The sequence below is a fragment of the Asterias rubens genome, chromosome 10 (genome assembly GCF_902459465.1).
Source record: "Asterias rubens chromosome 10, eAstRub1.3, whole genome shotgun sequence".
Taxonomy (NCBI): domain Eukaryota; kingdom Metazoa; phylum Echinodermata; class Asteroidea; order Forcipulatida; family Asteriidae; genus Asterias; species Asterias rubens.
The window spans coordinates 5,368,562-5,392,234 of record NC_047071.1 but is presented as its reverse complement, the minus strand read 5'-3'; the positions used below and the strand labels follow the sequence as shown (position 1 = coordinate 5,392,234).

General features: G+C 41.5%; 11 protein-coding genes across 11 annotated transcripts in view; all 11 read left to right on the top strand.

Annotated features, from left to right (window-relative positions):
* Positions 1-2,898, top strand: part of LOC117295570 (aspartic and glutamic acid-rich protein-like) — an 8,044-nt gene extending 5,146 nt beyond the window's left edge. Inside the window, 4 exon segments of the mRNA XM_033778267.1 lie at positions 5-493; positions 1,604-1,722; positions 1,725-2,099; positions 2,881-2,898. Of these exon segments, the coding sequence (XP_033634158.1) occupies positions 5-493; positions 1,604-1,722; positions 1,725-2,099; positions 2,881-2,898 (1,001 nt within the window).
* Positions 2,899-3,198: 300 nt separating this feature from the next.
* On the top strand, positions 3,199-4,232 carry LOC117295569 (histone H1-gamma, late-like). Its single transcript, XM_033778266.1, has 2 exons — positions 3,199-3,738; positions 4,215-4,232. The coding sequence occupies exons 1-2, from the start codon at positions 3,199-3,201 to the stop codon at positions 4,230-4,232; spliced, it is 558 nt and encodes a 185-aa protein (XP_033634157.1).
* A 332-nt stretch (positions 4,233-4,564) lies between these two features.
* On the top strand, positions 4,565-5,134 carry LOC117295568 (histone H1-gamma, late-like; the record flags this gene model as incomplete). The annotated part of the gene is made up of 1 exon (XM_033778265.1): positions 4,565-5,134. A coding segment is annotated over exon 1 (570 nt), but the record flags the coding sequence as incomplete, so codon positions are not given.
* A 1,092-nt stretch (positions 5,135-6,226) lies between these two features.
* Positions 6,227-7,333, top strand: LOC117295567 (histone H1.1, embryonic-like). Its single transcript, XM_033778264.1, has 2 exons — positions 6,227-6,766; positions 7,241-7,333. Exons 1-2 carry the CDS (start codon positions 6,227-6,229, stop codon positions 7,331-7,333), a joined length of 633 nt encoding a protein of 210 aa, XP_033634155.1.
* A 554-nt stretch (positions 7,334-7,887) lies between these two features.
* On the top strand, positions 7,888-9,219 carry LOC117295566 (histone H1-gamma, late-like). The gene is made up of 2 exons (XM_033778263.1): positions 7,888-8,427; positions 9,202-9,219. Exons 1-2 carry the CDS (start codon positions 7,888-7,890, stop codon positions 9,217-9,219), a joined length of 558 nt encoding a protein of 185 aa, XP_033634154.1.
* A 331-nt stretch (positions 9,220-9,550) lies between these two features.
* On the top strand, positions 9,551-10,886 carry LOC117295565 (histone H1-gamma, late-like). Its single transcript, XM_033778262.1, has 2 exons — positions 9,551-10,090; positions 10,869-10,886. The coding sequence occupies exons 1-2, from the start codon at positions 9,551-9,553 to the stop codon at positions 10,884-10,886; spliced, it is 558 nt and encodes a 185-aa protein (XP_033634153.1).
* Positions 10,887-11,218: 332 nt separating this feature from the next.
* Positions 11,219-12,275, top strand: LOC117295564 (histone H1-gamma, late-like). The gene is made up of 2 exons (XM_033778261.1): positions 11,219-11,758; positions 12,231-12,275. Exons 1-2 carry the CDS (start codon positions 11,219-11,221, stop codon positions 12,273-12,275), a joined length of 585 nt encoding a protein of 194 aa, XP_033634152.1.
* A 577-nt stretch (positions 12,276-12,852) lies between these two features.
* On the top strand, positions 12,853-13,443 carry LOC117295563 (histone H1-gamma, late-like). The gene has a single exon (XM_033778260.1). The coding sequence runs from the start codon at positions 12,853-12,855 to the stop codon at positions 13,441-13,443; it is 591 nt and encodes a 196-aa protein (XP_033634151.1).
* Positions 13,444-14,509: 1,066 nt separating this feature from the next.
* LOC117295562 (late histone H1-like) lies at positions 14,510-17,148 on the top strand. Its single transcript, XM_033778259.1, has 3 exons — positions 14,510-15,049; positions 16,176-16,358; positions 17,131-17,148. Exons 1-3 carry the CDS (start codon positions 14,510-14,512, stop codon positions 17,146-17,148), a joined length of 741 nt encoding a protein of 246 aa, XP_033634150.1.
* A 332-nt stretch (positions 17,149-17,480) lies between these two features.
* LOC117295561 (histone H1-gamma, late-like) lies at positions 17,481-18,715 on the top strand. The gene is made up of 2 exons (XM_033778258.1): positions 17,481-18,020; positions 18,680-18,715. Exons 1-2 carry the CDS (start codon positions 17,481-17,483, stop codon positions 18,713-18,715), a joined length of 576 nt encoding a protein of 191 aa, XP_033634149.1.
* A 140-nt stretch (positions 18,716-18,855) lies between these two features.
* Positions 18,856-20,834, top strand: LOC117295560 (histone H1-gamma, late-like). The gene is made up of 2 exons (XM_033778257.1): positions 18,856-19,395; positions 20,826-20,834. The coding sequence occupies exons 1-2, from the start codon at positions 18,856-18,858 to the stop codon at positions 20,832-20,834; spliced, it is 549 nt and encodes a 182-aa protein (XP_033634148.1).
* The last annotated feature ends 2,839 nt before the right edge of the window (positions 20,835-23,673 follow it).

Sequence of the window (23,673 nt, the reverse complement as noted above, 5' to 3'; positions counted from 1 at the left end):
TCAGAAAGTACATCAAGGACACATTCCAAGTCGACATGGACAGGCAGGCCGTTTTCATTTTTCATCCGAAAAGCCCTCAATACCGGTGTGCAGAAGGGAGTTCTTATCCAGACCAAGGGCAAGGGAGCTTCCGGTTCATTCAAATTGGACCCAGCAAAGGACAAGGCCAAGGAACAGGCGGAGAAGGTCAAAGAACGAGCCAAGGCCAAGAAAGAGAAGGATCAAGCAAAGAAAGCAGAGATGAAAGCCAAGAAAGCAGAGAAAGCCGCAGCCAAGAAGGAGAAGGCCAAGAAAACCAAGATAACCAAGAAGAAGACTCCAAAGAAAATCGTCAAGAAGACACCCACCAAGAAAGTTGCAGCCAAGAAAACAGCAGCCAAGCCATCAAAGAAAGTCGCCAAAGCCCAGCAAAGCGCAAAGAGTCCCAAGCCAACAGGCAAAGAAGGCCACCAAAGCAGCAAAGCCGAAGGAAGACCACCAAGCCAAAGAAGTAGTCAGTTCCCACCGGGACAATCAACCCAAACCAACGGCTCTTTCGCGCCACAACTTACAAAAGAGACTATTACCTGCATTTGTCTAGGAAAAATAATTGAAAATTAAATAATCACATCGGCAGATAATTTATTTGTTTCGATAAAAAAAATACATCCAAAATATTAAATACATAACATTACATAAATAAGTAACTAGTTTGATCAAAAACACTATGTACAGAAACAAAATGGCGAAAAAACGATGGATCTAATAAAAAACAAAATCACAAGTTTACCAAAAAAGGCGCGGTTGATGTAGGGGGGCATATGCAACAAAACAAAATGGCGAAACACGATGAATTTGATGTAAACAAACGTACCAATTTTACATAACTATGCGGTGTTTGTTAGTTTGTTTGTTTGTTTCTGAAGGGGGGCAGTAGAGAGACACGGGGGGGTACACAGAAGGGCGGAAATAGTAAGAATGTATCAACTTGCATGCGACTCCACTGCCTTAAGCACCATAAATGCCCAAATAACAAAAAACGAGTTGGTTTCTCGAAATTGTCGCAAGACAATTTGACAACAACTATTGCGTGATCTGGTATTAATTGACTTGCTCAAGATCATCATCATTATTGAAACAATAATCATATGTTACATAAATCGAGGTAACATTATATGCGACAAAAAATGAATAAAATTTCACTATCGGAAACAATGTCATTTCATAGTGGTCGTTTCAGGCTTAGATATTGAGACCTCGTAAAGAAAATTGTACGCATGGAAAGGTTAGAACTTGACCAACACATCTACAGTTATGGGGAAATTGTCCGATGCTATTTTAAACAAGAATTTTGCAAATCAGAAGAAAAATGAAACACACTAATATTGGAGTAAATTCCAGCTCCACGCGAACCGCCGAGTCTCGCCGGTTGATTGAGCAGCGTGAATGGACCCAGGGGCTGCTCAGAGCCACCCGTGACCCTTGAAAAAGGCTGACGGTCCGTGGGGTCTCATCAGTATTGCTCGCTGTAAAGCTTCTTACGAAACGATTCCCTTCGCATCATCTATCTCTATCATCATGGCTACCGTGAAAAAGTCTGCAACCGTTCGGGCCCACCCTCCAGCAATCAAGATGGTGGTTGCCGCTATCGTGGCACTGAAGGAAAAAAACGGTTCGTCCAGTCAAGCCATCAGAAAGTACATCAATGACACATTCCAAGTCGACATGGACAGGCAGGCCGTTTTCACATCCGAAAAGCCCTCAATACCGGTGTGCAGAAGGGAGTTCTTATCCAGACCAAGGGCAAGGGAGCTTCCGGTTCATTCAAATTGGACCCAGCAAAGGACAAGGCCAAGGAACAGGCGGAGAAGGTCAAAGAACGAGCCAAGGCCAAGAAAGAGAAGGATCAAGCAAAGAAAGCAGAGATGAAAGCCAAGAAAGCAGAGAAAGCCGCAGCCAAGAAGGAGAAGGCCAAGAAAACCAAGATAACCAAGAAGAAGACTCCAAAGAAAATCGTCAAGAAGACACCCACCAAGAAAGTTGCAGCCAAGAAAACAGCAGCCAAGCCATCAAAGAAAGTCGCCAAGCCCAGCAAAGCCGCAAAGAGTCCAAAGCCAAAGGCAAAGAAGGCCACCAAAGCAGCAAAGCCGAAGATGACCACCAAGCCAAAGAAGTAGTCAGTTCCCACCCGGGACAATCAACCAAACCAAACGGCTCTTTTCAGAGCCACAACTTACAAAAGAGACTATTACCTGCATTTGTCTAGCAAAAATAATTGAAAAATTAAATAATCACATCGGCAGATAATTTATTTGTTTCGATAAAAAAAATACATCCAAAATATTAAATACATAAATATTACATAAATAAGTAACTAGTTTGATCAAAAACACTATGTAACAGAAACAAAATGGCGAAAAACGATGGATCTAATAAAAACAAACCCACAAGCTTACATAAAAGCAGCGGTGATGTAGGGGGGGGGGGGCATTATGCAACAAAACAAAATTGCGAAACACGATGAATTTGATGTAAACAAACGTACCAATTTACATAAATATGCGGTGTTTGTTAGTTTGTTTGTTTGTTTTCTGAAGGGGGGCAGTAGAGACACGGGGGGGGGGGGGTACACAGAAGGGCGGAAATAGTAAGAATGTATCAACTTGCATGCGACTCCACTGCCTTAAGCACCAATAATGCCCAAATAACAAAAACGAGTTTGTTTCTCGAAATTGTCGCAAGACAATTTTACAACAACTATTGCGTGATTGGATTAATTGACTTGCTAAGATCATCATCATTATTTGAAGCAATAATCATTTGTTACATAAATCGATGTAACATTATATGCGACAAAAAAATGAATAAAATTTCACTATCGGAAACAATGTCATTTCATAGTGGTCGTTTCAGGCTTAGATATTGAGACCTCGTAAAAGAAAATTGTATGCATGGAAAGGTTAGAACTTGACCAACACATCTACAGTTATGGGGAAATTGTCCGATGTTATTTTAAACAAGAATTTTGCAAATCAGAAGAAAAATGAAACACACTAATATTGGAGTAAATTCCAGCTCCACGCGAACCGCCGAGCCTCGCCGGTTGATTGAGCAGCGTGAATGGACCCAGGGGCTGCTCAGAGCCACCCGTGTCATCAGTATTGCTCGCTGTAAAGCTTCTTACGAAACGATTTCCTCGCATCATCTCTCTCTATCATCATGGCTACCGTGAAAAAGTCTGCAACCGTTCGGGCCCACCCTCCAGCAATCAAGATGGTGGTTGCCGCTTTCGTGGCACTGAAGGAGAAAAACGGTTCGTCCAGTCAAGCCATCAGAAAGTACATCAAGGACACATTCCAAGTCGACATGGACAGGCAGGCCGTTTTCATCCGAAAAGCCCTCAATACCGGTGTGCAGAAGGGAGTTCTTATCCAGACCAAGGGCAAGGGAGCTTCCGGTTCATTCAAATTGGACCCAGCAAAGGACAAGGCCAAGGAACAGGCGGAGAAGGTCAAAGAACGAGCCAAGGCCAAGAAAGAGAAGGATCAAGCAAAGAAAGCAGAGATGAAAGCCAAGAAAGCAGAGAAAGCCGCAGCCAAGAAGGAGAAGGCCAAGAAAACCAAGATAACCAAGAAGAAGACTCCAAAGAAAATCGTCAAGAAGACACCCACCAAGAAAGTTGCAGCCAAGAAAACAGCAGCCAAGCCATCAAAGAAAGTCGCCAAGCCCAGCAAAGCCGCAAAGAGTCCAAAGCCAAAGGCAAAGAAGGCCACCAAAGCAGCAAAGCCGAAGAAGACCACCAAGCCAAAGAAGTAGTCAGTTCCCACCCGGGACAATCAACCAAACCAAACGGCTCTTTTCAGAGCCACAACTTACAAAAAGAGACTATTACCTGCATTTGTCTAGGAAAAATAATTGAAAAATTAAATAATCACATCGGCAGATAATTTATTTGTTTCGATAAAAAAAATACATCCAAAATATTAAATACATAAATATTAGTGCGACTCCACTGCCTTAAGCACCAATAATGCCCAAATAACAAAAACGAGTTTGTTTCTCGAAATTGTCGCAAGACAATTTTACAACAACTATTGCGTGATTGGATTAATTGACTTGATAAGATCATCATCATTATTTGAAGCAATAATCATATGTTACATAAATCGATGTAACATTATATGCGACAAAAAAATGAATACAATTTCACTATCGGAAACAATGTCATTTCATAGTGGTCGTTTCAGGCTTAGATATTGAGACCTCGTAAAAGAAAATTGTATGCATGGAAAGGTTAGAACTTGACCAACACATCTACAGTTATGGGGAAATTGTCCGATGCTATTTTAAACAAGAATTTTGCAAATCAGAAGAAAAATGAAACACACTAATATTGGAGTAAATTCCAGCTCCACGCGAACCGCCGAGCCTCGCCGGTTGATTGAGCAGCGTGAATGGACCCAGGGGCTGCTCAGAGCCACCCGTGACCCTTGAAAAAGGCTGACGGTCCGGTGGGTCTCATCAGTGTTGCTCGCTGTAAAGCTTCTTACGAAACGATTCCCTCGCATCATCTCTCTCTATCATCATGGCTACCGTGAAAAAGTCTGCAACCGTTCGGGCCCACCCTCCAGCAATCAAGATGGTGGTTGCCGCTATCGTGGCACTGAAGGAGAAAAACGGTTCGTCCAGTCAAGCCATCAGAAAGTACATCAAGGACACATTCCAAGTCGACATGGACAGGCAGGCCGTTTTCATCCGAAAAGCCCTCAATACCGGTGTGCAGAAGGGAGTTCTTATCCAGACCAAGGGCAATGGAGCTTCCGGTTCATTCAAATTGGACCCAGCAAAGGACAAGGCCAAGGAACAGGCGGAGAAGGTCAAAGAACGAGCCAAGGCCAAGAAAGAGAAGGATCAAGCAAAGAAAGCAGAGATGAAAGCCAAGAAAGTAGAGAAAGCCGCAGCCAAGAAGGAGAAGGCCAAGAAAACCAAGATAACCAAGAAGAAGACTCCAAAGAAAATCGTCAAGAAGACACCCACCAAGAAAGTTGCAGCCAAGAAAACAGCAGCCAAGCCATCAAAGAAAGTCGCCAAGCCCAGCAAAGCCGCAAAGAGTCCAAAGCCAAAGGCAAAGAAGGCCACCAAAGCAGCAAAGCCGAAGAAGACCACCAAGCCAAAGAAGTAGTCAGTTCCCACCCGGGACAATCAACCAAACCAAACGGCTCTTTTCAGAGCCACAACTTACAAAAAGAGACTATCACCTGCATTTGTCTAGGAAAAATAATTGAAAAATTAAATAATCACATCGGCAGATAATTTATTTGTTTCGATAAAAAAAATACATCCAAACTAATAAATACATAAACATTACATAAATAAGTAACTAGTTTGATCAAAAACACTATGTAACAGAAACAAAATGGCGAAAAACGATGGATCTAATAAAAACAAACCCACAAGTTTACACAAAAGCAGCGGTGATGTAGGGGGGCATTATGCAACAAAACGTCGAAACACGATGAATTTGATGTAAACAAACGTACCAATTTACATAACTATGCGGTGTTTGTTAGTTTGTTTGTTTGTTTTTTGAAGGGGGGCAGTAGAGACACGGGGGGGGGGGGGGTACACAGAAGGGCGGAAATAGTAAGAATGTATCAACTTGCATGCGACTCCACTGCCTTAAGCACCAATAATGCCCAAATAACAAAAACGAGTTTGTTTCTCGAAATTGTCGCAAGACAATTTTACAACAACTATAGCGTGATTGGATTAATTGACTTGCTAAGATCATCATCATTATTTGAAGCAATAATCATATGTTACATAAATCGATGTAACATTATATGCGACAAAAAAATGAATAAAATTTCACTATCGGAAACAATGTCATTTCATAGTGGTCGTTTCAGGCTTAGATATTGAGACCTCGTAAAAGAAAATTGTATGCATGGAAAGGTTAGAACTTGACCAACACATCTACAGTTATGGAGAAATTGTCCGATGCTATTTTAAACAAGAATTTTGCAAATCAGAAGAAAAATGAAACACACTAATATTGGAGTAAATTCCAGCTCCACGCGAACCGCCGAGCCTCGCCGGTTGATTGAGCAGCGTGAATGGACCCAGGGGCTGCTCAGAGCCACCCGTGACCCTTGAAAAAGGCTGACGGTCCGGTGGGTCTCATCAGTGTTGCTCGCTGTAAAGCTTCTTACGAAACGATTCCCTCGCATCATCTCTCTCTATCATCATGGCTACCGTGAAAAAGTCTGCAACCGTTCGGGCCCACCCTCCAGCAATCAAGATGGTGGTTGCCGCTATCGTGGCACTGAAGGAGAAAAACGGTTCGTCCAGTCAAGCCATCAGAAAGTACATCAAGGACACATTCCAAGTCGACATGGACAGGCAGGCCGTTTTCATCCGAAAAGCCCTCAATACCGGTGTGCAGAAGGGAGTTCTTATCCAGACCAAGGGCAAGGGAGCTTCCGGTTCATTCAAATTGGACCCAGCAAAGGACAAGGCCAAGGAACAGGCGGAGAAGGTCAAAGAACGAGCCAAGGCCAAGAAAGAGAAGGATCAAGCAAAGAAAGCAGAGATGAAAGCCAAGAAAGTAGAGAAAGCCGCAGCCAAGAAGGAGAAGGCCAAGAAAACCAAGATAACCAAGAAGAAGACTCCAAAGAAAATCGTCAAGAAGACACCCACCAAGAAAGTTGCAGCCAAGAAAACAGCAGCCAAGCCATCAAAGAAAGTCGCCAAGCCCAGTAAAGCCGCAAAGAGTCCAAAGCCAAAGGCAAAGAAGGCCACCAAAGCAGCAAAGCCGAAGAAGACCACCAAGCCAAAGAAGTAGTCAGTTCCCACCCGGGACAATCAACCAAACCAAACGGCTCTTTTCAGAGCCACAACTTACAAAAAGAGACTATCACCTGCATTTGTCTAGGAAAAATAATTGAAAAATTAAATAATCACATCGGCAGATAATTTATTTGTTTCGATAAAAAAAATACATCCAAAATATTAAATACATAAACATTACATAAATAAGTAACTAGTTTGATCAAAAACACTATGTAACAGAAACAAAATGGCGAAAAACGATGGATCTAATAAAAACAAACCCACAAGCTTACATAAAAGCAGCGGTGATGTAGGGGGGGGCATTATGCAACAAAACAAAATGGCGAAACACGATGAATTTGATGTAAACAAACGTACCAATTTACATAACTATGCGGTGTTTGTTAGTTTGTTTGTTTGTTTTTTGAAGGGGGCAGTAGAGACACGGGGGGGTACACAGAAGGGCGGAAATAGTAAGAATGTATCAACTTGCATGCGACTCCACTGCCTTAAGCACCAATAATGCCCAAATAACAAAAACGAGTTTGTTTCTCGAAATTGTCGCAAGACAATTTTACAACAACTATTGCGTGATTGGATTAATTGACTTGCTAAGATCATCATCATTATTTGAAGCAATAATCACATGTTACATAAATCGATGTAACATTATATGCGACAAAAAAATGAATAAAATTTCACTATCGGAAACAATGTCATTTCATAGTGGTCGTTTCAGGCTTAGATATTGAGACCTCGTAAAAGAAAATTGTATGCATGGAAAGGTTAGAACTTGACCAACACATCTACAGTTATGGGGAAATTGTCCGATGCTATTTTAAACAAGAATTTTGCAAATCAGAAGAAAAATGAAACACACTAATATTGGAGTAAATTCCAGCTCCACGCGAACCGCCGAGCCTCGCCGGTTGATTGAGCAGCGTGAATGGACCCAGGGGCTGCTCAGAGCCACCCGTGACCCTTGAAAAAGGCTGACGGTCCGGTGGGTCTCATCAGTATTGCTCGCTGTAAAGCTTCTTACGAAACGATTCCCTCGCATCATCTCTCTCTATCATCATGGCTACCGTGAAAAAGTCTGCAACCGTTCGGGCCCACCCTCCAGCAATCAAGATGGTGGTTGCCGCTATCGTGGCACTGAAGGAGAAAAACGGTTCGTCCAGTCAAGCCATCAGAAAGTACATCAAGGACACATTCCAAGTCGACATGGACAGGCAGGCCGTTTTCATCCGAAAAGCCCTCAATACCGGTGTGCAGAAGGGAGTTCTTATCCAGACCAAGGGCAAGGGAGCTTCCGGTTCATTCAAATTGGACCCAGCAAAGGACAAGGCCAAGGAACAGGCGGAGAAGGTCAAAGAACGAGCCAAGGCCAAGAAAGAGAAGGATCAAGCAAAGAAAGCAGAGATGAAAGCCAAGAAAGCAGAGAAAGCCGCAGCCAAGAAGGAGAAGGCCAAGAAAACCAAGATAACCAAGAAGAAGACTCCAAAGAAAATCGTCAAGAAGACACCCACCAAGAAAGTTGCAGCCAAGAAAACAGCAGCCAAGCCATCAAAGAAAGTCGCCAAGCCCAGCAAAGCCGCAAAGAGTCCAAAGCCAAAGGCAAAGAAGGCCACCAAAGCAGCAAAGCCGAAGAAGACCACCAAGCCAAAGAAGTAGTCAGTTCCCACCCGGGACAATCAACCAAACCAAACGGCTCTTTTCAGAGCCACAACTTACAAAAAGAGACTATTACCTGCATTTGTCTAGGAAAAATAATTGAAAAATTAAATAATCACATCGGCAGATAATTTATTTGTTTCGATAAAAAAAATACATCCAAAATATTAAATACATAAACATTACATAAATAAGTAACTAGTTTGATCAAAAACACTATGTAACAGAAACAAAATGGCGAAAAACGATGGATCTAATAAAAACAAACCCACAAGTTTACATAAAAGCAGCGGTGATGTAGGGGGGGCATTATGCAACAAAACAAAATGGCGAAACACGATGAATTTGATGTAAACAAACGTACCAATTTACATAACTATGCGGTGTTTGTTAGTTTGTTTGTTTGTTTTCTGAAGGGGGGCAGTAGAGACACGGGGGGGGGGTACACAGAAGGGCGGAAATAGTAAGAATGTATCAACTTGCATGCGACTCCACTGCCTTAAGCACCAATAATGCCCAAATAACAAAAACGAGTTTGTTTCTCGAAATTGTCGCAAGACAATTTTACAACAACTATTGCGTGATTGGATTAATTGACTTGCTAAGATCATCATCATTATTTGAAGCAATAATCATATGTTACATAAATCGATGTAACATTATATGCGACAAAAAAATGAATAAAATTTCACTATCGGAAACAATGTCATTTCATAGTGGTCGTTTCAGGCTTAGATATTGAGACCTCGTAAAGAAAATTGTATGCATGGAAAGGTTAGAACTTGACCAACACATCTACAGTTATGGGGAAATTGTCCGATGCTATTTTAAACAAGAATTTTGCAAATCAGAAGAAAAATGAAACACACTAATATTGGAGTAAATTCCAGCTCCACGCGAACCGCCGAGTCTCGCCGGTTGATTGAGCAGCGTGAATGGACCCAGGGGCTGCTCAGAGCCACCCGTGACCCTTGAAAAAGGCTGACGGTCCGGTGGGTCTCATCAGTATTGCTCGCTGTAAAGCTTCTTACGAAACGATTCCCTCGCATCATCTCTCTCTATCATCATGGCTACCGTGAAAAAGTCTGCAACCGTTCGGGCCCACCCTCCAGCAATCAAGATGGTGGTTGCCGCTATCGTGGCACTGAAGGAGAAAAACGGTTCGTCCAGTCAAGCCATCAGAAAGTACATCAAGGACACATTCCAAGTCGACATGGACAGGCAGGCCGTTTTCATCCGAAAAGCCCTCAATACCGGTGTGCAGAAGGGAGTTCTTATCCAGACCAAGGGCAAGGGAGCTTCCGGTTCATTCAAATTGGACCCAGCAAAGGACAAGGCCAAGGAACAGGCGGAGAAGGTCAAAGAACGAGCCAAGGCCAAGAAAGAGAAGGATCAAGCAAAGAAAGCAGAGATGAAAGCCAAGAAAGCAGAGAAAGCCGCAGCCAAGAAGGAGAAGGCCAAGAAAACCAAGATAACCAAGAAGAAGACTCCAAAGAAAATCGTCAAGAAGACACCCACCAAGAAAGTTGCAGCCAAGAAAACAGCAGCCAAGCCATCAAAGAAAGTCGCCAAGCCCAGCAAAGCCGCAAAGAGTCCAAAGCCAAAGGCAAAGAAGGCCACCAAAGCAGCAAAGCCGAAGAAGACCACCAAGCCAAAGAAGTAGTCAGTTCCCACCCGGGACAATCAACCAAACCAAACGGCTCTTTTCAGAGCCACAACTTACAAAAAGAGACTATTACCTGCATTTGTCTAGGAAAAATAATTGAAAAATTAAATAATCACATCGACAGATAATTTATTTGTTTCGATAAAAAAAAAAAAATACATCCAAAATATTAAATACATAAATATTACATAAATAAGTAACTAGTTTGATCAAAAACACTATGTAACAGAAACAAAATGGCGAAAAACGATGGATCTAATAAAAACAAACCCACAAGTTTACATAAAAGCAGCGGTGATGTAGGGGGGCATTATGCAACAAAACAAAATGGCGAAACACGATGAATTTGATGTAAACAAACGTACCAATTTACATAACTATGCGGTGTTTGTTAGTTTGTTTGTTTGTTTTCTGAAGGGGGGCAGTAGAGACACGGGGGGGGGGTACACAGAAGGGCGGAAATAGTAAGAATGTATCAACTTGCATGCGACTCCACTGCCTTAAGCACCAATAATGCCCAAATAACAAAAACGAGTTTGTTTCTCGAAATTGTCGCAAGACAATTTTACAACAACTATTGCGTGATTGGATTAATTGACTTGCTAAGATCATCATCATTATTTGAAGCAATAATCATATGTTACATAAATCGATGTAACATTATATGCGACAAAAAAATGAATAAAATTTCACTATCGGAAACAATGTCATTTCATAGTGGTCGTTTCAGGCTTAGATATTGAGACCTCGTAAAAGAAAATTGTATGCATGGAAAGGTTAGAACTTGACCAACACATCTACAGTTATGGGGAAATTGTCCGATGCTATTTTAAACAAGAATTTTGCAAATCAGAAGAAAAATGAAACACACTAATATTGGAGTAAATTCCAGCTCCACGCGAACCGCCGAGTCTCGCCGGTTGATTGAGCAGCGTGAATGGACCCAGGGGCTGCTCAGAGCCACCCGTGACCCTTGAAAAAGGCTGACGGTCCGGTGGGTCTCATCAGTATTGCTCGCTGTAAAGCTTCTTACGAAACGATTCCCTCGCATCATCTCTCTCTATCATCATGGCTACCGTGAAAAAGTCTGCAACCGTTCGGGCCCACCCTCCAGCAATCAAGATGGTGGTTGCCGCTATCGTGGCACTGAAGGAGAAAAACGGTTCGTCCAGTCAAGCCATCAGAAAGTACATCAAGGACACATTCCAAGTCGACATGGACAGGCAGGCCGTTTTCATCCGAAAAGCCCTCAATACCGGTGTGCAGAAGGGAGTTCTTATCCAGACCAAGGGCAAGGGAGCTTCCGGTTCATTCAAATTGGACCCAGCAAAGGACAAGGCCAAGGAACAGGCGGAGAAGGTCAAAGAACGAGCCAAGGCCAAGAAAGAGAAGGATCAAGCAAAGAAAGCAGAGATGAAAGCCAAGAAAGCAGAGAAAGCCGCAGCCAAGAAGGAGAAGGCCAAGAAAACCAAGATAACCAAGAAGAAGACTCCAAAGAAAATCGTCAAGAAGACACCCACCAAGAAAGTTGCAGCCAAGAAAACAGCAGCCAAGCCATCAAAGAAAGTCGCCAAGCCCAGCAAAGCCGCAAAGAGTCCAAAGCCAAAGGCAAAGAAGGCCACCAAAGCAGCAAAGCCGAAGAAGACCACCAAGCCAAAGAAGTAGTCAGTTCCCACCCGGGACAATCAACCAAACCAAACGGCTCTTTTCAGAGCCACAACTTACAAAAAGAGACTATTACCTGCATTTGTCTAGGAAAAATAATTGAAAAATTAAATAATCACATCGGCAGATAATTTATTTGTTTCGATAAAAAAAATACATCCAAAATATTAAATACATAAACATTACATAAATAAGTAACTAGTTTGATCAAAAACACTATGTAACAGAAACAAAATGGCGAAAAACGATGGATCTAATAAAAACAAACCCACAAGTTTACATAAAAGCAGCGGTGATGTAGGGGGGCATTATGCAACAAAACAAAATGGCGAAACACGATGAATTTGATGTAAACAAACGTACCAATTTACATAACTATGCGGTGTTTGTTAGTTTGTTTGTTTGTTTTCTGAAGGGGGGCAGTAGAGACACGGGGGGGTACACAGAAGGGCGGAAATAGTAAGAATGTATCAACTTGCATGCGACTCCACTGCCTTAAGCACCAATAATGCCCAAATAACAAAAACGAGTTTGTTTCTCGAAATTGTCGCAAGACAATTTTACAACAACTATTGCGTGATTGGATTAATTGACTTGCTAAGATCATCATCATTATTTGAAGCAATAATCATATGTTACATAAATCGATGTAACATTATATGCGACAAAAAAATGAATAAAATTTCACTATCGGAAACAATGTCATTTCATAGTGGTCGGTAAAGAAAATTGTATGCATGGAAAGGTTAGAACTTGACCAACACATCTACAGTTATGGGGAAATTGTCCGATGCTATTTTAAACAAGAATTTTGCAAATCAGAAGAAAAATGAAACACACTAATATTGGAGTAAATTCCAGCTCCACGCGAACCGCCGAGTCTCGCCGGTTGATTGAGCAGCGTGAATGGACCCAGGGGCTGCTCAGAGCCACCCGTGACCCTTGAAAAAGGCTGACGGTCCGGTGGGTCTCATCAGTATTGCTCGCTGTAAAGCTTCTTACGAAACGATTCCCTCGCATCATCTCTCTCTATCATCATGGCTACCGTGAAAAAGTCTGCAACCGTTCGGGCCCACCCTCCAGCAATCAAGATGGTGGTTGCCGCTATCGTGGCACTGAAGGAGAAAAACGGTTCGTCCAGTCAAGCCATCAGAAAGTACATCAAGGACACATTCCAAGTCGACATGGACAGGCAGGCCGTTTTCATCCGAAAAGCCCTCAATACCGGTGTGCAGAAGGGAGTTCTTATCCAGACCAAGGGCAAGGGAGCTTCCGGTTCATTCAAATTGGACCCAGCAAAGGACAAGGCCAAGGAACAGGCGGAGAAGGTCAAAGAACGAGCCAAGGCCAAGAAAGAGAAGGATCAAGCAAAGAAAGCAGAGATGAAAGCCAAGAAAGTAGAGAAAGCCGCAGCCAAGAAGGAGAAGGCCAAGAAAACCAAGATAACCAAGAAGAAAACTCCAAAGAAAATCGTCAAGAAGACACCCACCAAGAAAGTTGCAGCCAAGAAAACAGCAGCCAAGCCATCAAAGAAAGTCGCCAAGCCCAGCAAAGCCGCAAAGAGTCCAAAGGCAAAGAAGGCCACCAAAGCAGCAAAGCCGAAGAAGACCACCAAGCCAAAGAAGTAGTCAGTTCCCACCCGGGACAATCAACCAAACCAAACGGCTCTTTTCAGAGCCACAACTTACAAAAAGAGACTATCACCTGCATTTGTCTAGGAAAAATAATTGAAAAATTAAATAATCACATCGGCAGATAATTTATTTGTTTCGATAAAAAAAATACATCCAAAATATTAAATACATAAACATTACATAAATAAGTAACTAGTTTGATCAAAAACACTATGTAACAGAAACAAAATGGCGAAAAAACGATGGATCTAATAAAAACAAACCCACAAGCTTACATAAAAGCAGCGGTGATGTAGGGGGGGGGCATTATGCAACAAAACAAAATGGCGAAACACGATGAATTTGATGTAAACAAACGTACCAATTTACATAACTATGCGGTGTTTGTTAGTTTGTTTGTTTGTTTTTTGAAGGGGGCAGTAGAGACACGGGGGGGGTACACAGAAGGGCGGAAATAGTAAGAATGTATCAACTTGCATGCGACTCCACTGCCTTAAGCACCAATAATGCCCAAATAACAAAAACGAGTTTGTTTCTCGAAATTGTCGCAAGACAATTTTACAACAACTATTGCGTGATTGGATTAATTGACTTGCTAAGATCATCATCATTATTTGAAGCAATAATCACATGTTACATAAATCGATGTAACATTATATGCGACAAAAAAATGAATAAAATTTCACTATCGGAAACAATGTCATTTCATAGTGGTCGTTTCAGGCTTAGATATTGAGACCTCGTAAAGAAAATTGTATGCATGGAAAGGTTAGAACTTGACCAACACATCTACAGTTATGGGGAAATTGTCCGATGCTATTTTAAACAAGAATTTTGCAAATCAGAAGAAAAATGAAACACACTAATATTGGAGTAAATTCCAGCTCCACGCGAACCGCCGAGCCTCGCCGGTTGATTGAGCAGCGTGAATGGACCCAGGGGCTGCTCAGAGCCACCCGTGACCCTTGAAAAAGGCTGACGGTCCGGTGGGTCTCATCAGTGTTGCTCGCTGTAAAGCTTCTTACGAAACGATTCCCTCGCATCATCTCTCTCTATCATCATGGCTACCGTGAAAAAGTATGCAACCGTTCGGGCCCACCCTCCAGCAATCAAGATGGTGGTTGCCGCTATCGTGGCACTGAAGGAGAAAAACGGTTCGTCCAGTCAAGCCATCAGAAAGTACATCAAGGACACATTCCAAGTCGACATGGACAGGCAGGCCGTTTTCATCCGAAAAGCCCTCAATACCGGTGTGCAGAAGGGAGTTCTTATCCAGACCAAGGGCAAGGGAGCTTCCGGTTCATTCAAATTGGACCCAGCAAAGGACAAGGCCAAGGAACAGGCGGAGAAGGTCAAAGAACGAGCCAAGGCCAAGAAAGAGAAGGATCAAGCAAAGAAAGCAGAGATGAAAGCCAAGAAAGTAGAGAAAGCCGCAGCCAAGAAGGAGAAGGCCAAGAAAACCAAGATAACCAAGAAGAAGACTCCAAAGAAAATCGTCAAGAAGACACCCACCAAGAAAGTTGCAGCCAAGAAAACAGCAGCCAAGCCATCAAAGAAAGTCGCCAAGCCCAGCAAAGCCGCAAAGAGTCCAAAGCCAAAGGCAAAGAAGGCCACCAAAGCAGCAAAGCCGAAGAAGACCACCAAGCCAAAGAAGTAGTCAGTTCCCACCCGGGACAATCAACCAAACCAAACGGCTCTTTTCAGAGCCACAACTTACAAAAAGAGACTATCACCTGCATTTGTCTAGGAAAAATAATTGAAAAATTAAATAATCACATCGGCAGATAATTTATTTGTTTCGATAAAAAAAATACATCCAAAATATTAAATACATAAACATTACATAAATAAGTAACTAGTTTGATCAAAAACACTATGTAACAGAAACAAAATGGCGAAAAACGATGGATCTAATAAAAACAAACCCACAAGTTTACACAAAAGCAGCGGTGATGTAGGGGGCATTATGCAACAAAACAAAATGGCGAAACACGATGAATTTGATGTAAACAAACGTACCAATTTACATAACTATGCGGTGTTTGTTAGTTTGTTTGTTTGTTTTCTGAAGGGGGGCAGTAGAGACACGGGGGGGGGGGGTACACAGAAGGGCGGAAATAGTAAGAATGTATCAACTTGCATGCGACTCCACTGCCTTAAGCACCAATAATGCCCAAATAACAAAAACGAGTTTGTTTCTCGAAATTGTCGCAAGACAATTTTACAACAACTATTGCGTGATTGGATTAATTGACTTGCTAAGATCATCATCATTATTTGAAGCAATAATCATATGTTACATAAATCGATGTAACATTATATGCGACAAAAAAATGAATAAAATTTCACTATCGGAAACAATGTCATTTCATAGTGGTCGTTTCAGGCTTAGATATTGAGACCTCGTAAAAGAAAATTGTATGCATGGAAAGGTTAGAACTTGACCAACACATCTACAGTTATGGGGAAATTGTCCGATGCTATTTTAAACAAGAATTTTGCAAATCAGAAGAAAAATGAAACACACTAATATTGGAGTAAATTCCAGCTCCACGCGAACCGCCGAGCCTCGCCGGTTGATTGAGCAGCGTGAATGGACCCAGGGGCTGCTCAGAGCCACCCGTGACCCTTGAAAAAGGCTGACGGTCCGGTGGGTCTCATCAGTGTTGCTCGCTGTAAAGCTTCTTACGAAACGATTCCCTCGCATCATCTCTCTCTATCATCAGAAAGTAGAGAAAGCCGCAGCCAAGAAGGAGAAGGCCAAGAAAACCAAGATAACCAAGAAGAAAACTCCAAAGACAATCGTCAAGAAGACACCCACCAAGAAAGTTGCAGCCAAGAAAACAGCAGCCAAGCCATCAAAGAAAGTCGCCAAGCCCAGCAAAGCCGCAAAGAGTCCAAAGCCAAAGGCAAAGAAGGCCACCAAAGCAGCAAAGCCGAAGAAGACCACCAAGCCAAAGAAGTAGTCAGTTCCCACCCGGGACAATCAACCAAACCAAACGGCTCTTTTCAGAGCCACAACTTACAAAAAGAGACTATTACCTGCATTTGTCTAGGAAAAATAATTGAAAAATTAAATAATCACATCGGCAGATAATTTATTTGTTTCGATAAAAAAAATACATCCAAAATATTAAATACATAAACATTACATAAATAAGTAACTAGTTTGATCAAAAACACTATGTAACAGAAACAAAATGGCGAAAAACGATGGATCTAATAAAAACAAACCCACAAGCTTACATAAAAGCAGCGGTGATGTAGGGGGGGCATTATGCAACAAAACAAAATGGCGAAACACGATGAATTTGATGTAAACAAACGTACCAATTTACATAACTATGCGGTGTTTGTTAGTTTGTTTGTTTGTTTGTTTGTTTTTTGAAGGGGGGCAGTAGAGACACGGGGGGGGTACACAGAAGGGCGGAAATAGTAAGAATGTATCAACGACTCCACTGCCTTAAGCACCAATAATGCCCAAATAACAAAAACGAGTTTGTTTCTCGAAATTGTCGCAAGACAATTTTACAACAACTATTGCGTGATTGGATTAATTGACTTGCTAAGATCATCATCATTATTTGAAGCAATAATCATATGTTACATAAATCGATGTAACATTATATGCGACAAAAAAATGAATAAAATTTCACTATCGGAAACAATGTCATTTCATAGTGGTCGTTTCAGGCTTAGATATTGAGACCTCGTAAAAGAAAATTGTATGCATGGAAAGGTTAGAACTTGACCAACACATCTACAGTTATGGGGAAATTGTCCGATGCTATTTTAAACAAGAATTTTGCAAATCAGAAGAAAAATGAAACACACTAATATTGGAGTAAATTCCAGCTCCACGCGAACCGCCGAGCCTCGCCGGTTGATTGAGCAGCGTGAATGGACCCAGGGGCTGCTCAGAGCCACCCGTGACCCTTGAAAAAGGCTGACGGTCCGGTGGGTCTCATCAGTATTGCTCGCTGTAAAGCTTCTTACGAAACGATTCCCTCGCATCATCTCTCTCTATCATCATGGCTACCGTGAAAAAGTCTGCAACCGTTCGGGCCCACCCTCCAGCAATCAAGATGGTGGTTGCCGCTATCGTGGCACTGAAGGAGAAAAACGGTTCGTCCAGTCAAGCCATCAGAAAGTACATCAAGGACACATTCCAAGTCGACATGGACAGGCAGGCCGTTTTCATCCGAAAAGCCCTCAATACCGGTGTGCAGAAGGGAGTTCTTATCCAGACCAAGGGCAAGGGAGCTTCCGGTTCATTCAAATTGGACCCAGCAAAGGACAAGGCCAAGGAACAGGCGGAGAAGGTCAAAGAACGAGCCAAGGCCAAGAAAGAGAAGGATCAAGCAAAGAAAGCAGAGATGAAAGCCAAGAAAGCAGAGAAAGCCGCAGCCAAGAAGGAGAAGGCCAAGAAAACCAAGATAACCAAGAAGAAAACTCCAAAGAAAATCGTCAAGAAGACACCCACCAAGAAAGTTGCAGCCAAGAAAACAGCAGCCAAGCCATCAAAGAAAGTCGCCAAGCCCAGCAAAGCCGCAAAGAGTCCAAAGCCAAAGGCAAAGAAGGCCACCAAAGCAGCAAAGCCGAAGAAGACCACCAAGCCAAAGAAGTAGTCAGTTCCCACCCGGGACAATCAACCAAACCAAACGGCTCTTTTCAGAGCCACAACTTACAAAAAGAGACTATTACCTGCATTTGTCTAGGAAAAATAATTGAAAAATTAAATAATCACATCGGCAGATAATTTATTTGTTTCGATAAAAAAAATACATCCAAAATATTAAATACATAAATATTACATAAATAAGTAACTAGTTTGATCAAAAACACTATGTAACAGAAACAAAATGGCGAAAAACGATGGATCTAATAAAAACGAACCCACAAGTTTACATAAAAGCAGCGGTGATGTAGGGGGGGGGCATTATGCAACAAAACAAAATGGCGAAACACGATGAATTTGATGTAAACAAACGTACCAATTTACATAAATATGTGGTGTTTGTTAGTTTGTTTGTTTGTTTGTTTTCTGAAGGGGGGCAGTAGAGACACGGGGGGGGGGGGGGGTACACATAAGGGTATCAACTTGCATGCGACTCCACTGAACTTGACCAACACATCTACAGTTATGGGGAAATTGTCCGATGCTATTTTAAACAAGAATTTTGCAAATCAGAAGAAAAATGAAACACACTAATATTGGAGTAAATTCCAGCTCCACGCGAACCGCCAAGCCTCGCCGGTTGATTGAGCAGCGTGAATGGACCCAGGGGCTGATCAGAGCCACCCGTGACCCTTGAAAAAGGCTGACGGTCCGGTGGGTCTCATCAGTATTGCTCGCTGTAAAGCTTCTTACGAAACGATTCCCTCGCATCATCTCTCTCTATCATCATGGCTACCGTGAAAAAGTCTGCAACCGTTCGGGCCCACCCTCCAGCAATCAAGATGGTGGTTGCCGTTATCGTGGCACTGAAGGAGAAAAACGGTTCGTCCAGTCAAGCCATCAGAAAGTACATCAAGGACACATTCCAAGTCGACATGGACAGGCAGGCCGTTTTCATCCGAAAAGCCCTCAATACCGGTGTGCAGAAGGGAGTTCTTATCCAGACCAAGGGCAAGGGAGCTTCCGGTTCATTCAAATTGGACCCAGCAAAGGACAAGGCCAAGGAACAGGCGGAGAAGGTCAAAGAACGAGCCAAGGCCAAGAAAGAGAAGGATCAAGCAAAGAAAGCAGAGATGAAAGCCAAGAAAGCAGAGAAAGCCGCAGCCAAGAAGGAGAAGGCCAAGAAAACCAAGATAACCAAGAAGAAGACTCCAAAGAAAATCGTCAAGAAGACACCCACCAAGAAAGTTGCAGCCAAGAAAACAGCAGCCAAGCCACCAAAGAAAGTCGCCAAGCCCAGCAAAGCCGCAAAGAGTCCAAAGCCAAAGGCAAAGAAGGCCACCAAAGCAGCAAAGCCGAAGAAGACCACCAAGCCAAAGAAGTAGTCAGTTCCCACCGGGACAATCAACCAAACCAAACGGCTCTTTTCAGAGCCACAACTTACAAAAAGAGACTATTACCTGCATTTGTCTAGGAAAAATAATTAAAAAATTAAATAATCACATCGGCAGATAATTTATTTGTTTCGATAAAAAAAATACATCCAAAATATTAAATACATAAATATTACATAAATAAGTAACTAGTTTGATCAAAAACACTATGTAACATAAACAAAATGGCGAAAAACGATGGATCTAATAAAAACAAACCCACAAGTTTACATAAAAGCAGCGGTGATGTAGGGGGGGGGGCATTATGCAACAAAACAAAATGGCGAAACACGATGAATTTGATGTAAACAAACGTACCAATTTACATAAATATGCGGTGTTTGTTAGTTTGTTTGTTTGTTTTCTGAAGGGGGGGGCAGTAGAGACACGGGGGGGGGGTACACAGAGTGTCGGAAATAGTAAGAATGTATCAACTTGCATGCGACTCCACTGCCTTAAGCACCAATAATGCCCAAATAACAAAAACGAGTTTGTTTCTCGAAATTGTCGCAAGACAATTTTACAACAACTATTGCGTGATTGGATTAATTGACTTGCTAAGATCATCATCATTATTTGAAGCAATATTCATATGTTACATAAATCGATGTAACATTATATGTGACAAAAAATTGAATAAAATTTCACTATCGGAAACAATGTCATTTCATAGTGGTCGTTTCAGGCTTAGATATTGAGTCCTCGTAAAAGAAAATTGTATGCATGGAAAGGTTAGAACTTGACCAACACATCTACAGTTATGGGGAAATTGTCTGATGCTATTTTAAACAAGAGTTTTGCAAATCCACCAACTATAGGAAATCCCACTAGAATGTTCACATGATGTCATGTGTTTGAGCACGGAAAGTGTGGTTTTACAATGCTCTCATTGTTATGATTTTGTTGCCAATATTTTCAATGAAGAAGCTGCAAATTCGCTTGATTCGCAAATTCGCAAATTCTTAAATTATTTGATTAGAAGGGGTAGCTGTCAGCTAGAGTCGGATACCTTTGCGGTCTCCCTTGGCCCAGCCCGGCTTTACGCCGTGCACAACGCAAAATTCACGGCGCGTGAGCTCGCTCAAACCTCATTTACGTAGTCTAACAATACTCTCAAAAGAAACTGGGTTTTTTTTGTAGTACAATACTTAAAATATCAAACAGCAAATTGGGATTTAAATCAATATCACAACATTTAACTTTAGAAAAAGGGCTTCATTTTTAGTTGGAAGAGTTATTTTCGAAAATACAGCCGATTATGGCCCATCGGTACCAGTTTTCCAATTTCTTTATTGTGTAGCTTTGATTGTCTATACCCACTATAGATCACTTGATCACATGTGAACATTGATAGCGCAATCGGTTTATTCCACATACCGAGGTGGTGCGCCCAAGTAAATGGGGAGAAAACGTTTAAAAGCACTGGACTCTATTGGTAATTACTCAAAATAGTTGTCAGCACAAAAACTTACTTGGTAACGAACAACGGGGAGCTGTTGATAGTTTAACAAAAATGTGAAAAACGGCTCCCTCTAAAGTAAAACGTAGTTTTTGAGATAATTATGAGTAACGTCTCAATAAAATATTTGAACTGATTTCGAGACTTCACGCATAAAAAACACATTTATAATTAGAGTGAGAGAGAGAGACAGATTGGATTTGATTTTCCCAATCTGAGTTGTATTCCCGCCTTCATTAAACAATTATTAAAGTGAAACGCAGCAAATGTTGGAACATCAGGTAAAATCAGTAATGTGTGTGTTTTCACAACATTCGCAAATGGGATCCATAACTTGGCCTCTGCCTCTGACAATTCAAAATTACAACATTTGTTTATACATTAATACGTGGGAAACTTGGTCTAAAAAACACATGGTACTGTGGCGAATAGAAAGAAAGACAAATATTCACTGGAAAAATGGCCCCGGTAAAATATTTCTTTCAGCAAAACTCTTTCATAACTCTAGAACTAAAATTGCTAAAGAGACGCAGTTTGTACCTGCGTCATTATAGCATGTCCCTGCGTCATAATTTTAAAAGTGTTAGGGTGACTTCCACACTTCTTGATTGCGCAAATGACTAGTATGCGTTCTTGCCCCGAATCGTTCTCAACAGCATCCCCAAGTGGAATTTTGTGCACAGAGCTGTCGGAGAAAAAACTCAAGTTAAAAAGTGTAAATACGACCCCAGTTTAATGTCAGAGTATAGAACTTATAGGCTTTCACATGATTGTTGTTCCTCCTTTAAGAATTGTTTTTGTTAATCGAGCGCCCTCAACGTCTGTCTTTCGGGTGCTCCCATAATTCCAATGAAGACAGACAGCCGTCTAACAGTATTTTTATTGTCTTCATATGAAAAAGTTTCCTTATGGCGCCACCACTTTTCATTCGATATGAAATAATATAGTATCTAATTTACCTCAATGAGATATCCCTTTTTGTAAAAATAAGTGAAAAAGTGGTGGCGCCATACGGAAAGTTATCCCTTCATAATTTCAGATTGGTGTTAAAACAGAGCCGAAATCCCCGGAAGTCTAATGAGTGTGACACATACCAAAAACACCTGTGAAAATTTGATCAGAGGGAGCCGGGTGTTTTTTTAACATTATTTTATACTATCAACAACTCTCCATTACTCGGTACCAAGTAAGGTTATAATTATGCTAATAATTATTTTGAGGAATATTACCAATAGTCTCTAATGCATTTAAAACTGGACACGTAATTAACTAAAACGTACTTGCTGTATGGCTGCAAAAAAAGACGGACTCGTCTACGAATTAATTGCCGCATTATTTTGAATAGCATAAAACCCTCCTAACCGTCTGGGCAAGAACGTGGTGCCGTATATCTAGCACAAGAAGAGTTGTAAATGTATGTTTTGGAGTCGCATGGCTGGGTTTCAGTGTCACAGTCATCCCCTACAAAAAGAAAACACGATATCTTTCACAATTTAAACCAGTCGTCTAATATAGGTTTTCTCGGTCAATTTCGGTAAATGAGCACCCAAATTAACCACCAAGCTATTCTATTTCGCGCGAAATCGAATGCTACTGAAAAGGGTAACTCAATTTCGTTTTATGATCAGTCAAATGTAATGTTGCGTCATTCGATTTAACAAAATGATCAATCAATTTAACAATTCATCAAAGCAGCATTCAAATTCACAGTCGCTTCTTGAGGCGTGTGTGTCACGAAAAAGAATGACGATACGCTAAATTGAACAGAGTGCTAAAGGAATTCGACTCGATCCAAAACGAAATTGAATGGCCGAATTCCGAATTTGACTGAGAAAACCTATATTAGCGAATACAAACGAGTTCTCAATTTTTGCCATCACGGACAAGTACCCTAAATTTTGCAACGCCAATTTCACTAATTCGACGGTTCAGCTTACCGAAAGCAAAACAAATTGTGGAGATTTGTTTTTGTGGGGTATATTTATTATCATATTGTCAGAATTTAACCTCATGGAGACATGTGTATATATTATTTCCCTCCTCAGTAGCTGTGAACTTAGTAATAGTTTGCTGACCTCATGAATAATTCATCAGTAGGCAGGGCCAGTAGGTGGTTATTCTGTGTCTTTGTTATGTTTAAATGCTTTGCCTTATTTGGGTCTGCAGTGATAAGTACCCCCAGAAATTCCTTAGGGCATTATGTTCCGTTCAAGTATGAATTTTTGAATGGGTGAAATTTTGGGGTATGTTGAGTACATGGGTGCGGTCAGGGAGAGTGAGTGTATGCTAGCTGTGTGTTTGGTAGAGGGTGGTCATTCTAGCAGCGTCTTAGATAGAGAGAGGATCCTTGATGCAGTGACAGAAAATTGCACTGGGTGTTGGTCTCAGCAAATCTTTGTGATTGTGCGCCATAAATTGCTAAATTCAGAGCAGATTTTCAGGCTGCTGTTAATCTTGATGCAAATTGGTTGAGGTGGGACAGCAATGCTGAGAGCTGGACTTCAAGAGCTATACTATTATGGAAACCGTAAGTTAATTTCTTATTTTTTAGTGCATGTTTACTGCATTTCAAACTTTACTAAAATCAAGTGCATGATGCTAATTTTGTTCCAAGAAGAAGTTTAGTTTTAAGTTGATGTGGTTTGGAAAATGCAATTCTGGGGCCATTTTCAATGCTTATTACATTTATTCAAAAGGCGTGTTCATTTAATTCT